This window comes from Macaca fascicularis, chromosome 9 (genome assembly GCF_037993035.2).
Source record: "Macaca fascicularis isolate 582-1 chromosome 9, T2T-MFA8v1.1".
NCBI lineage: Eukaryota > Metazoa > Chordata > Mammalia > Primates > Cercopithecidae > Macaca > Macaca fascicularis.
In genome coordinates, this window is record NC_088383.1 from 14,066,288 (window position 1) to 14,079,102 (window position 12,815).

Genomic DNA, 12,815 nt, shown 5'->3' on the forward strand with positions numbered 1-12,815 from the left:
TATTGGAATGTACCTGGAAAGTCATGGTCATATACTGTTTTCTCACAGGATGATGCATCTGTGATTCACAAGCGCTACTGTTCAATAAGGATACAGCACTACCGCTTCATGGCATAAACACTGTAGAGAATCTGCATTCATCTGGGTACTAACTTCTGTATCTTTTTTTCCTCTAACAGATGGAAGTTTACTGTTCTGATTTTCATGCTGAAAGAGCAGCAAGAGAGAAAATTCATGAGGAAAAGGAGCAACTGGCATTGCAGCTGGCAGTTTTGCTGAAAGAGAATGATGCTTTCGAAGATGGAGGCAGGTAAGGAAAAGAGAGGAGGACCCAGAGCTCACATCAACATGGCTGGAGAAGGGGTGCCTGTCCAAAGACGCTCCTGATTTGAACTATAAGAATAGCTCTGCGTAAGTTGAGGCTGCAATGAGCTGTGTTTGCGCCACTGCACTCCAGCCTGGGTGACAGAGCGAGTCCCCTGTCTGAAAAATAAATAATAATTGCTTCACTTACGCTTCATGTGACCACGTTCCCAACACTTAGTTTGTCTTACAGGAAAGCTTGACAGAGACTTGTGGGAGCTTGATCAAGCTCCTTGCTTTTTGATAAGCAAGGATTTTGATTTTTAAAATGTGTTGTTTTGTTTTGTTTTTTGAGGCAGGGTCTCACTCCTGTCACCCAGGCTGGAGTGCAGTGGCATGATCATGGTTCACTGCATCCTCAGCTTCCTGGGCTCAGGTGATCCTCGTGCCTCAGCCTCCCGAGTAGCTGGAACTGCAAGTGCGTGCCATCATGCACTTCTAACAATAATGTCGCGTGTCCCAATGAGCTTATCTTGCCATTGTCATGGATGAAATATTCATAGCACTTTAAATTCCTGAATATACTTTTAAAAATACTGCCAAAAATTACTTCTGACTTTTAGAAATTTATTTTGAGAAAGTTATAAAACACAGCAAAATACAGAGAATAAAATAACAGACTCTACTATGTACCCCATCCTGCATTGACAGCGGCTTGTATTTGCTCCAAGTATTTTTTTACTAAAGGAAAAAGGGAATTATAGATAGAGTTGAAGTCTCCTTTGTTCCCCATCCATCATTATATTCCTTTCTTCCTTTACCTTGTGCTGTTAGGAATTTCGTGGGTAGCTTCCCCATCTGTTTTATACTTTTACATATCACATACACACACCCCTAAATCTCATCTCAAAACCAGCTAATATTGATTTCTCTGTGTTTAAGTCACCAAATGATCACTATAGGTATTGTTCTCCAACCTACTTTACATAATATTGTGATTTTGAGCTCTCTGTTGATATGTGCAGATGTAATTTATTATACTTCATTGCTGTGAGTATTTTGATTCATAAGTATGCCACTTCTTTCTAATCAGTTTCCTGTTGATGACAGTTGGGTTATTTCCTGATTTATTTATTTATTTATTTATTTTTGAGACAGAGTCTCGCTCTGTCGCCCAGGCTGGAGTGCAGTGGCGCGATCTCGGCTTACTGCAAACTCCGCCTCCCGGGTTTACACCATTCTCCTGCCTCAGCCTCCCGAGTAGCTGGGACTACAGGCGCCCGCCACCACGCCCGGCTAGTTTTTTGTATTTTTTAGTAGAGACGGGGTTTCACCGTGTTCGCCAGGATGGTCTCGATCTCCTGACCTCGTGATCCGCCCGTCTCGGCCTCCCAAAGTGCTGGGATTACAGGCTTGAGCCACCGCGCCCGGCCTATTTCCTGATATTTTTAACCGTAATTATTTACTTTCACAACGTAGTCTCCTAGTGCCAATAGTATTTAACACTAGAATTAGTCTGGTTTTTATGAACCTTGGCAGTGTAGGCTGAGTCTTTTTTCCCCACTTCTGTTGACTGTCTGCTCACCGTTGTCATGTTTCGGGGTTGTAGAACATCACACGTCGTGTTGCTTTTCATCCCGGCAGGCAGTCCTTGATGGAGATGCAGAGTCGTCATGGGGCGAGAACAAGTGACCCCGACCAGCAGGCTTACCTTGTTCAAAGAGGTAAGTCCTGTGTGATCCTGGCTTTCCAGGGAATAGCTATCCTATGAAAAAGATGCTTGAAGAAAACTTCCACTTCATTCTCTACAATGGATTCCAAATCAAGGCACCAAAAATACAGCACCCGTCAGTCTCATTTCCACAGCTCTCCTATCTCCCTCCATTACCCACCAAATCCCGACCAGACCCTTCACCCTGCCAGAGGGTGCCTGGCACAGCCACACTTTTTCTTTTTTTTTTTTTTTTTGAGACAGAATCTCGCTCTGTTGTCCAGGCTGGAGTGCAGTGGCGAGATCTCGGCTCACTGCAACCTCTGCTTCCTGGGTTCCAGCGATTCTTCTTCCTCAGCCTCCTGAGTAGCTGGAATTACAGGTGTGCATTGCCACACCCTGCTAATTTTTGTATTTTTAATAGAGATGGGGTTTCACCGTGTTGGCCAGGCTGGTCTTGAACTCCTGACCTCAACTGATCTGCCTGCCTCGGCCTCCCAAAGCACCAGGATTACAGGCGCGAGCCACTGTGCCCGGCCTACAGCCACACTTTTAAACCGTGTCTCCCTCTGTTCTCTTACAGATATTAGCCAGACTAAATCATCCCCTTGAACTTGTCCTAAGAGCCTGTATTTGCTTGTATTTGTGCCCTTCACATAGACGCCCTTTTCTTATGCATATTCCTGTCTTCCTCCAGTCTCTTTCTGGTGACCTCTGACCCCATCTTTAAAATCTATTTCAAACTCCATCTCCATGAACTGTTTCCATTTTGAACTTCCAAAGTACTTTATTCCTCTATGTTGGTATCGATCTGCTGTTTTACAGGTGTTTTTGTGTTCTAGGTAGATATTTAAGTACTTTATTTGTATTTCTGTTTTTATTTTGAGACAGGGTCCTACTCTCTTGCCCAGGCTGGAGTGCAGTGGCATGGCCGTGGCTCACTGCAACCTCCACCTCTGGGGTTCTAGCGATTCTCCTGCCTCAGCCTCCCAAGTAGCTGGGATTACAGGTGCGCGCCACCACGCCTGACTAATTTTGTATTTTCAGTTGAGACAGAGTTTCGCCATGTTGGCCAGGCTGGTCTTGAACTCCTGACCTTAGGTGATCCACCCACCCCAGAGAGGTCTCCCAGAACAGAATGTACCTTCTCAGAAGCAGAGGCAATGGTTTCATTTATTCAGCAGATACTTTTGAGTCCTTCAGGATGTGCAAGAGGCTCTGCTTATGCTGGGAGTCAGACGGCAGAGGCAGCCCCAGATCCTGACCCCTCTTCTCTGGCAGTGAGGTGATTAGAAAGCTCCCTGCTTTAGAAATCATGCTTTATGATTAATACATATAACTTCAGAAATGCTTCTTAAGGCTGCTGAACACAATCTCAAATATTCATACATGTTACTACATCCAAGTAATGTACTTAGAAGCAAATAAAAGTTGTCTCCAAAAACAAACATTTTGAGGGCCAAACCAAAGTCTATGCTGAGACCAAAAAACCAAGATGGTTTGCGTTGGTCCAGAAAGATCAGAACAGAGAGATGCCTGGGAACCAGAAATAATTTCCTGCAGTTTGTATGGATCCAGGACTTAGCTAGAGTCAGGGCTTATTTCAGACATGCTGTGATTGAGGCTTGAACCTCAGTACTACTCCAAAACTTGGGGAAATGACAGGGTGCGTTGTTCCGTCATTCCTCCTTGTTAAATTTATGTAGATAACTCCTGTTCATTCTCAAGGCCCCTCTCAAGTTAATCGGTCTCATCTAGGAGGACTTCCTGCACCGAGATCTAAACTAGGGGCCCTTCCCTTTCTCCCATGGATGCCCTTGCACCTAACCTGGCTAACACTCGTGCCTAACACCTTGCCACGCCACTGCTGCCACATCTCCTGCCTGGCTTCTCCACCACGCCTGTCTCCCAGCACATGGCAGTGTCTCTATACATCCCAGAGGACTCAAAAGTGTCTGCTGAACAAATGAGATGATTGCCTCTGCTTCTGGGAAGGTACACTCTGTTCTAGGAGACCTCTCCTGGGCTCTGTGGATTTCTTTCTCCACATTCCCTCCCTCTTTTGCTTATATCCTCATTTATCCCTTTTCTTCTCTCAGATGTCCTAGTATTTATTAGAACATGCATTGTCCTGTACCTAGAACTGAAACCATGTATTTTCACATACCTTGAAACTGGAATACAGTTTAAATCCTAAAAGAATGCACCAATACACCTGTAATCCCGGTACATGGGAGATTGAGATGGGAGGATCAGTTGAGGCCAGGAGTTCAGAACCAGCCTGGGCAACATAGTGAGATCCCATCCCTACAAAAATTTTAAAAACTAGCCTGCTGTGGTGGCATGTGCCTATAGTCCCAGCTATTCAGGAAGCTGAGGCAGGAGGGTCACTGGATCCCAGGAGTTAGAGGTTGCAGTGAGCTACAATTGTGCCACTGCACTCTAGCCTGGGAGACAGAGTGAGACTCCATCTGTCAAGAAAAAAAAAAGAAAAGAAAAGAAAAAAAATCCTAAAGCAGGCCAGGCACGGTGGCTCACGCCAGTAATCCCAGCACTTTGGGAGGCCGAGGTGGGCGGATCATGAGGTCAGGAGTTCAAGACCAGTCTGGCCAACATGGCAAAACTCCATCTCTACTAAAAATACAAAAATTAGCTGGGCGTGGTGGTGCACACCTGTAATCCCGGCTACTCAGGAGGCCAAGGCAGGAGGATCACTTGAAGCCGGGAGGCGGAGGTTGCAGTGAGCCAAGATCGTGCCACTGCACTCCAGCCTGGATGACAGCGAGACTCTGTCTCGAAGAAAAAAAAAAAAATCCTAAAATAATAGGGAAGCAGGTATCATTTGGAGAGATTTTTCTTTATATGCATCATGATGACTTTAGTTAAAGACCAAACACCTGGGCTCATGTCCCACTACATATTGAATACAAAGTTGAACTGATGTTAAAACTCACCGTCTGTTCTTCAAGTGAAACAAACAACACTGCCTGCAAAATGGAACTAATGGAATGATACTTAATTTCCTACTTACTCACAGGAACTGAGGACAGGGACTGGCAGCAACAGCGGAATATTCCGATTCATTCCTGCCCCAAGTGTGGAGAGGTTCTGCCTGACATCGACACGCTACAGATTCACGTGATGGACTGCATCATTTAGGTGTTGATGTGTCACCTCCCCAAAACTGTTGGTAAATGTCAGATTTTTTCCTCCAAGAGTTGTCCTTCTGTGTTATTTGTTTTTCACTCAAATATTTTACCTCATTATTATTGTTTTAAAAGAAAGAAAACAGTCCGGGTGCGCTGGCTCATGCCTGTAATCCCAGCACTTTGGGAGACCGAGGTGGGTGGATCACTTGGGGTCAGGAGTTTGAGACCAGCCTGGCCAACATGGTGAAACTCTGTCTCTACCAAAATTACAAAAATTAGCCGAGCATGGTGGTGGACGCCTGTAGTCCCAGCTACTTGGGAGGTTGAGGCAGGAGAATCGCTTGAACCTGGGAAGTGGAGGTTGCAGTGAGCCCAGACGACACCACTGCACGCCAGCCTGGGTGACAGAGCGCAACTCCGCCTCAAAAAAAAAAAAAAAAAAAAGAAAAGAAAAGAAAACGTACCTGTTATACGTAGAACACCTTTGGTGGAGTTCTATCAACTCGCAAAGTAAAATCCTTACCTACCACTCTTCTGATGATAACTTTAGTATTTTTTATGTTTGGTTGATGCCAGCAGCTGCACTGCTCATGCAGTTAGCTAGCATGTGACATCATGCGACAAAGTTCATGTAGTTAGATGGAAGAAACCTCACTGATTAATTTTAAGAACCTTTTAGGGATGCAGGAACAATGAAGTGGCCACAGATTTAATCAAGAAAAATGTTTTTGAAGCATTTTAAAAAATGAACTATATTGTTATGTTTCTTCATTTAAAATGGATCTATTGGAGGTTATGTGTGTATGTTGTAGTTTTATTTGCAGCCACAATAATTGTACCGAAGTTTTCACAGAGGCACTGTGAGCCTTTACTTAATATCACCACAAGTGAAAAAATATTGGCATCGATGAAATAGATAACATTGACCTCACTGGATCTCTTTACCCATTCACAGTGTAAAGAAGTTACCTTCATTCTTTCATTGTACCTGCAGGCCTATGGGCTTGTAGAGTAGATAATTAATTTCTAAAAAGAACAGCTGCCTATTTTCTTCCTAGGTTAGGTTATATCTTCATAATCACAAGAATTAGTGATTGCAAAATAAAATTTTGCTTATGAATCTTTTACATTGTTTATATATGATTAATATCATCATGTGTATATTTTCTGTATTAAACTCATTTGGCTTCCTTTAAGCTGAATACTTAGTCATATATCTTTCATTAGTTCTGTGAATATGAGCAAATCCCTTTACTAGAGCCCATTATGTGCTGTTTGAATTAGAAGTCATCCTTGCTGAGAAGGTGAATAGGTAGGGATTTGCCTTGTTTTGTAAGTCTACAATTTGCCAAGAGTGAATAACACTGGACCAGCTGTAAAAGTAAACAGTGTATTTATGCATTGAGATACTAAAGCATTTAAGAGAAAATTAAAAGATCTCTTTTGTTTAAATTTGTCCTAAGAATCTCTCCTAGACAAACTTGACTATACACACACACTTCAATAAGAATCAAAATAGTTCATTATATCTTCATGCCGAGAGAACACGTGATACAAATTCAACAGCAATTTCGATTAAACAAGTCCCCTATCACACCTCAGGGAGAATATTTGTTAAAGACATTTCTAAAGTAACTCTGACATTTTTACTTTTCTTTGTTATGGTTTCTAATGTAAATTTTTTCCCTTATCATCTTACACTGGAGGAAATATATTTCTGTAGTCTCCTAAACAGAGAAGGAAACCAAATGGTTTCACATTTAAAGTTGTTGGACATAATTCTTTTACTTTGTTCAAGTTGAAATATCCAGCCAATCCAGCTCTGAAATAATAACATGAATGGACTTATTAAGCTTGTGACCAAATCGTTTGTTTAATAGTTGGAAGAATTACAAATGAAGGCAATTTCATGTAGTCAGTTTAAATTAAGGCTGTTGTTTCCAGCTTGGAAAATAGCTTATAAACTCTGTGCACATCTTACCTCATTTATTTAGTCTGATATCCCTTCAAAGTCTCTGTTCCATGTGACCAGTTAACTATACCTCCTAGGAATTTTGTGTGTGTGTGTGGTAAAAACACATAGTTGAAGATTACACTCTTAACAAGTTTGTGTCTATCCTGGATGGTATTGTTAACTGTGTGTACATTGTTGTTCAGCAGATCTCTAGAACTTTTTCATCCTGCATGAATGAAACTCTCCACCCATTGAACTGAGCCCCCATTCTCCCCTCCCCAGTCCCTGGCAACCACCACTCTCCTTTCTGCTTCTATGAGTTTCACTACTTTACATACCTCCCATAAGTGGAATTACATAGTATTTTTCCTTCTGTAACTGACTTATTTCATTTAACATAGCTCCCTCATTCAAAGCATAACTTCCTGGATGAAGGTTTCAGGCAAAAGCACCTGGAAAATCAGGCCTTTGCCACTCGTTTTCCCCTTACTACCCTCCCCGCAGGCCCCTGGTCCCGTGCCTCCACCTGCTGAGCACCGTTCCATTTGCCGACACTCTCGTGTTATCCTGGGAAACATAAGGTAGAAGAGCCATGGGGACTCTGCTCCAGGGTGGTATAAGGTATTTGAAACCAAGCCTCTTCATTAACCCAATCCACATCACAGAGAGGCAACGTGGGTGCCCCTAGCCCAATGGCCGGGCTATTTGCTACACAATAATAGATTTCTTGTAAACCGTCAGCCTTCTGAGTAGCGGGCACCACAGGCTATTTTTTAAAAGAATTTTTTTGTAGAAATGGGGTCTCACAATGCTTCTCAGGCTGGTCTCAAATTTCTAGGCTCAAGCAGTCCTCCCGCCTCAGCCTCCCAAAGTGCTAGGATTATTGGTGTGAGAGGAATCCCTTTCTCCCCTTGAAGATAAATCAAGCGGTGATGAAGTCCCTAAGCTTTATTTGCCTAGGAAAGTCTATTTCTCTTTCATTTTTGAAGGACAGTTTGACTGGACATAGTATGTCTTACTTGGCAGTTTGTCTCCTTCTGCACTGAATATATTATCTCACTCCCTTCTGGCCATCTGGCAAGGTTTCTGCTGTGAAATCCACTGTTTTATGAAGGATCCCTTGTTCGTGACAAGTTGCTTTTTGTTTTTGAAATGACTCAGTGTGGATATCTTTGGGTTCATTCTAGTTGGAGTCCTTTGGAATTCTCAAATCTGGGTGTCTGTATTCTCCCCCAGATTTGGGAAATTTTGAGCCATTATTATTATTATTTTTTGTTTTGTTTTGTTTTGTTTTTGTTTTTGTTTTTTGAGAAGGAGTCTCGCTCTGTCTCCCAGGCTGGAGTGCAGTGGCACGATCTCGGCTCACTGCAAGCTTCGCCTCCCGGGTTCACGCCATTCTCCTGCCTCAGCCTCCTGAGTAGCTGGGACTACAGGCGCCTGCCACCACGCCCGGCTAGTTTTTTTGTATTTTTTAGTAGAGACGGGGTTTCACCATGTTAGCCAGGATGATCTCGATCTCCTGACCTCGTGATCCGCCTGTCTCGGCCTCCCAAAGTGCTGGGATTACAGGCTTGAGCGACCGCGCCCGGCCGAGCCATTATTTTTTTAAAGAAGCTTTCTGTCCCTTTTTCTATTTCTTCTTAAATTCCCATAGTGTTTATATTGGTCCACTTACTGGTGTCCCAGAAGTTCCTTAGACTTTTATCATTTTTAAAGTATTTTTCCTTTTTGATCCACTGACTGGATCATTTCAGATAACCTGTCTCTGAGTTTACTCTTTCTTCTGCTTTGTCAAATCTGCTGTTGAACCCCTCTAATACATTTTTCAATTTATTCTTCACTGCCAACATTTCTGTTTGGTTCTTTTTTATACTCTCTTTATGGATACTCTCATTTTGTTCATACATCATTTTCCTGAGCTCACTGAACATCTTTTGAATTTTTTTCAGGTCATTCATAGACCACTAGTTCTTGGGATCAGTCTCTAGAGATTTCATTTGCCTCTTTGGGCCATATTTTCACATGTTTCTTCATGTGTCTTGTGATTTTGTGTTGGGATCCATGTATTTGAAAAATAACTGTGTCTTCCAGTCTTTAGGGACTGACTTCATACAGGGAAAGATCTTTACTGATCATCTTGGCTAGAGATTCTGGGATCTCCCCGACCTCTTCCATAGATCCATCCCTCCAGACCTGTGCCTGCCAATGTTCAAGTAGATTTGCTGGTCTCTTTTTTCAGAATCTGTAGCCTCTTGTTCCTTCTGGTGTCTGCCGGCAGCACTGCGTCTTTTCTGGAGCTGCCACAAGCCATCCAGCACTCCTTATCTTATTCTCAGCAGCCTCCAGGTCTCTCTCTAGAGCATTCCAGATTCTGTCAAAACTCTAAGTTGGGCAAGATAGAACCAGTTCCCTGATAAGCCCCTTAAAAGCCAGAACATCTGACACACGCTCCACTAGTCTCGTTCCCTCCACAAGGGAGAGGCTGGCTGAGCCTCTTGCTACAGACTGGCTGAGCTGTATCAACCTCTGTATGGTGCACCATGAGTCCTGGAGCAGTAGCAGGTCAGGTCACCCAGCTCTCTCTCTTTCCCAGTGCCCCCCCACCCAGGCATCTACAGTATGCTGTGTTCTATCAGCACTCCAAGACAAAATAGAAACGAGTCCCTCAGACAGCCTCCCAAAAGGGCAGAATGTTGGACACACTTTGCTCTTCTCTTTTCCACTATATAGGAGAGGCCGCCAAGATGTATTGGCCTCTGTTGGACTGCAGCTCCTCTACAGCAGCAGCAAGCTGCCACGCTGTTATTCTCAGTAGTCTCCAGGCATCTATGGTTTATCAAGCCTTTCAGTGCTCAGGACAAGAGAAACAGTCCCCTGGGAAACCCCCTGAAAAACTGGAAATTGGATTCAGGCTCCAACTCTCCCTCCCCAGGGAAAGCCAAGAGTCAGGTGTTTTCTCCCACTTGTTTCACACTGAGCTGGGGCAATGGGGATGGTGACAGAGTACATGCCAGTCCCAGTCTCCTCTTTTGTTCTGAGTGGTCCCTAGACTGGTGCCCTTTTCAGTCAGTTCCTGAATTTAGGCAAGATAGAAACGAATCCCTCAGACAGCCCCCTGAAAAGTCTGCACATTGGGCATAGGCATTAGTCTTCTCTTTGCCTCCCCAGGAAGAGCTCAGGAGCTGGGAGCTTTCTCCTGATTGTGCCACACTGAGCCACAGGAGGTGCTATGGCAAGGGGGTGTCACGAGTTCTCCTACATAGCTGGTTTCATGCTCATCTGGAGTGGAGGAGCCTGTTAACTATTTTCTTGATTTCTCACAAAGGGAATTCATCCATGTATTGTTGAACCAGTGTCCTCCCGGCGGGGAAGGAGGGCCTGGGGCTTCCTCTTCTGCCATCTCTCTTTTGTAAATGCTGCCGATTTTCCCTCCTTCCTTCCTTCCTTCCTTCCTTCCTTCCTTCCTTCCTTCCTTCCTTCCTTCCTTCCTTCCTTCCTTCTTTCCTTCCTTCCTTCCTTTCTCTCTCTCTCTCTCTTTTTTTTTTTTTTTTTTTTTTAGCAGGATAAATGTTCAACTTTAACTGGAAAAGAAAAGGAGATGACTTTTAGTCTGATACTTATAATGCAATATTATTTGCAATTCTGTATAAATAGATTTCAGAAACTTCGATTTCAAATCCCAGTTAAAGAGAGGAAAATTACGGGAAGGAACTGCAGTTCCAAATTTTTCCTTTCAGGGCAGTCAATCAAATTAGCTTTTTAACTAAAAGTAAGATTTCAACTATCTAACTATATCAGAAAAACAGAGTACCTGTGTTTGATTTTGGGTAGTCAAGCCAAGCTTCCTTGCAAATCATCCACATGCATCTTCATCTCTTTCCACTACTTGTCCTCTTTTGTCTCTCTTCCTGCATCTACTGAAACTGTAGGCCAGGTGCAGTGGCTCATGCCTGTAATCCCAGCACTTTGGGAGGCAGAGGTGGGTGGATCACCTGAGGTCAGGGGTTCGAGACCAGCCTGGCCAACGTGGTGAAACCCCATCTCGACTAAAAATGCGAAAATTAGCCGAGCGTGGTGGCATGCACCTGTAATCCCAGCTATTTGGGAGGCTGGCCGAGGCAGGTGAATCGCTTGAACTTAGGAGATGGAGGTGCAAAGAGCCGAGATCGTGCCACTGCACTCCATCTTGGGTGACAGAGCAAAACTCTGTCTCAAAAAAAAAAGAAAAAGAAACTGTAATTACTGAGGCACACTCTAGTTCTGTCAATTCCTTTTCATTTGGCTTTCTGGACGAAGATAGGAGCTGGAAGAAGACAGGTTAGGAGCTGGAAGAAGTCTTTATCTAATACATTTCTGCTTTCGCTTGACCCGAAGATGTTTTTGCAAGGCAAGGAGATGCCACTGGTTCTGGCTTTGGTTCTACTTGCTGGTTGAGGCTTCTGTTCAGCTGTGTGACATATCTGCATTTGAGGAAGCGAAAGTGCTGAAATGTAATCCACTTCTTATTGGCATTCCTAAAAACATGCCTGAACCTGTGAGGGGATTCCTGCATGGCTCTTCTTGCAAGATACCAGACACATCCTCCTACCTAACCTGTCAGGAGGCGTGAGGAGAGCATGTGAAGGGATATAGCCATAACACAAGAGACTGGCCACTCCTCAGATCCCCATGTCCCTCTGTCCTCACTGGCTGTTGGGTGCCACCATCTTCCTTCCCTACCCCTGTCCATGCTGTATTCTTGAAGTCTTATTAAATGGGAGCAATAGAAAGATTGGGAACTAGGAAATATGAATGAGCCAATGAAAATTTAACTGAGTTACAGCCAGGCACAGTGGCTTATGCCTGTAATCCCAGCACTTTGGGAGGTGGAGACAGGTGGATCACTTGAAGTCAGGTGTTTGAGTTGAGCCTGGCCAACATGGTGAAACCCTGTCTCTACTAAAAATACAAAAATTAGCCAGGTATGCTGGTGCACACTTGTAATCCCAGCTACGTGAGAGGCTGAGGTGGGAGGATCACTTGAACCCAGGAGGTGGAGGTTTCAGTGAGCTGAGAGCCAAGATTGCATCACTGCATTCCAGCCTGGGTGACAGAGTGAGACTGTCTCAAAAAAAAAAAAAAAGCAAAAAAAAATTTAACACAATTATTTTAAAATATTATCTTAAACTTTTATATTTGAAAATAACTTTGGCCGGGCGCGGTGGCTCAAGCCTGTAATCCCAGCACTTTGGGAGGCCAAGATGGGTGGATCGCAATGTCAGGAGATCGAGACCATCCTGGCTAACACGGTGAAACCCCGTCTCTACTAAAAAATACAAAAAAACTAGCCGGGCGATGTGGCGGGCGCCTGTAGTCCCAGCTACTTGGGAGGCTGAGGCAGGAGAATGGCGTAAACCTGGGAGGCGGAGCTTGCAGTGAGCCGAGATCTGGCCACTGCACTCCAGCCTGGGAGACAGAGCAAGACTCTGTCTCAAAAAAAAAAAAAAAAAGACAAAGCCCTGTCTTAAAGAAAATAACTTTGACTCAGTCTGAGTGAGGAGCTGAGAAGTCATCATTCCTGTTCTCACAGCAAGAAAAAGGCTGAACAAATTGCATATCAACAACTCTTTTTAAGTCTGTCAGTGAATTGAGCTTGCAGGGCAAACCACTATCCCCAAAACTGGAAAGACAGGATAATACAGAGAGTTGCAGGATTACC

At 43.9% G+C, this 12,815-nt stretch overlaps 2 protein-coding genes across 29 annotated transcripts in view; both read left to right on the forward strand.

Annotated features, from left to right (window-relative positions):
* The window catches only part of OPTN (optineurin), a 54,538-nt gene that overhangs the window by 31,709 nt on the left and 10,014 nt on the right, over positions 1–12,815 (forward strand). For 19 of the 27 annotated variants that reach the window (XM_074001038.1, XM_074001036.1, XM_074001035.1 and 16 more), the window contains 3 exons: positions 180–310; positions 1,948–2,027; positions 5,052–5,229. In XM_074001038.1, the coding sequence (XP_073857139.1) occupies positions 180–310; positions 1,948–2,027; positions 5,052–5,173 (333 nt within the window). In that variant the 3' untranslated portion in view covers positions 5,174–5,229. Of the gene's footprint in view, positions 1–179; positions 311–1,947; positions 2,028–5,051; positions 5,230–12,815 lie in introns of those variants that run through there. The other 8 variants (XM_065520284.1, XM_074001033.1, XM_074001032.1 and 5 more) reach the window with 1 other exon arrangement.
* Positions 5,082–12,815, forward strand: part of MCM10 (minichromosome maintenance 10 replication initiation factor) — a 72,858-nt gene continuing 65,124 nt past the window's right edge. For both annotated transcript variants that reach the window (XM_065520282.2, XM_074001031.1), the window contains exon 1: positions 5,082–5,204. The gene's annotated coding sequence lies outside the window, so the exon portion shown is untranslated. The remainder of the gene's footprint in view (positions 5,205–12,815) is intronic.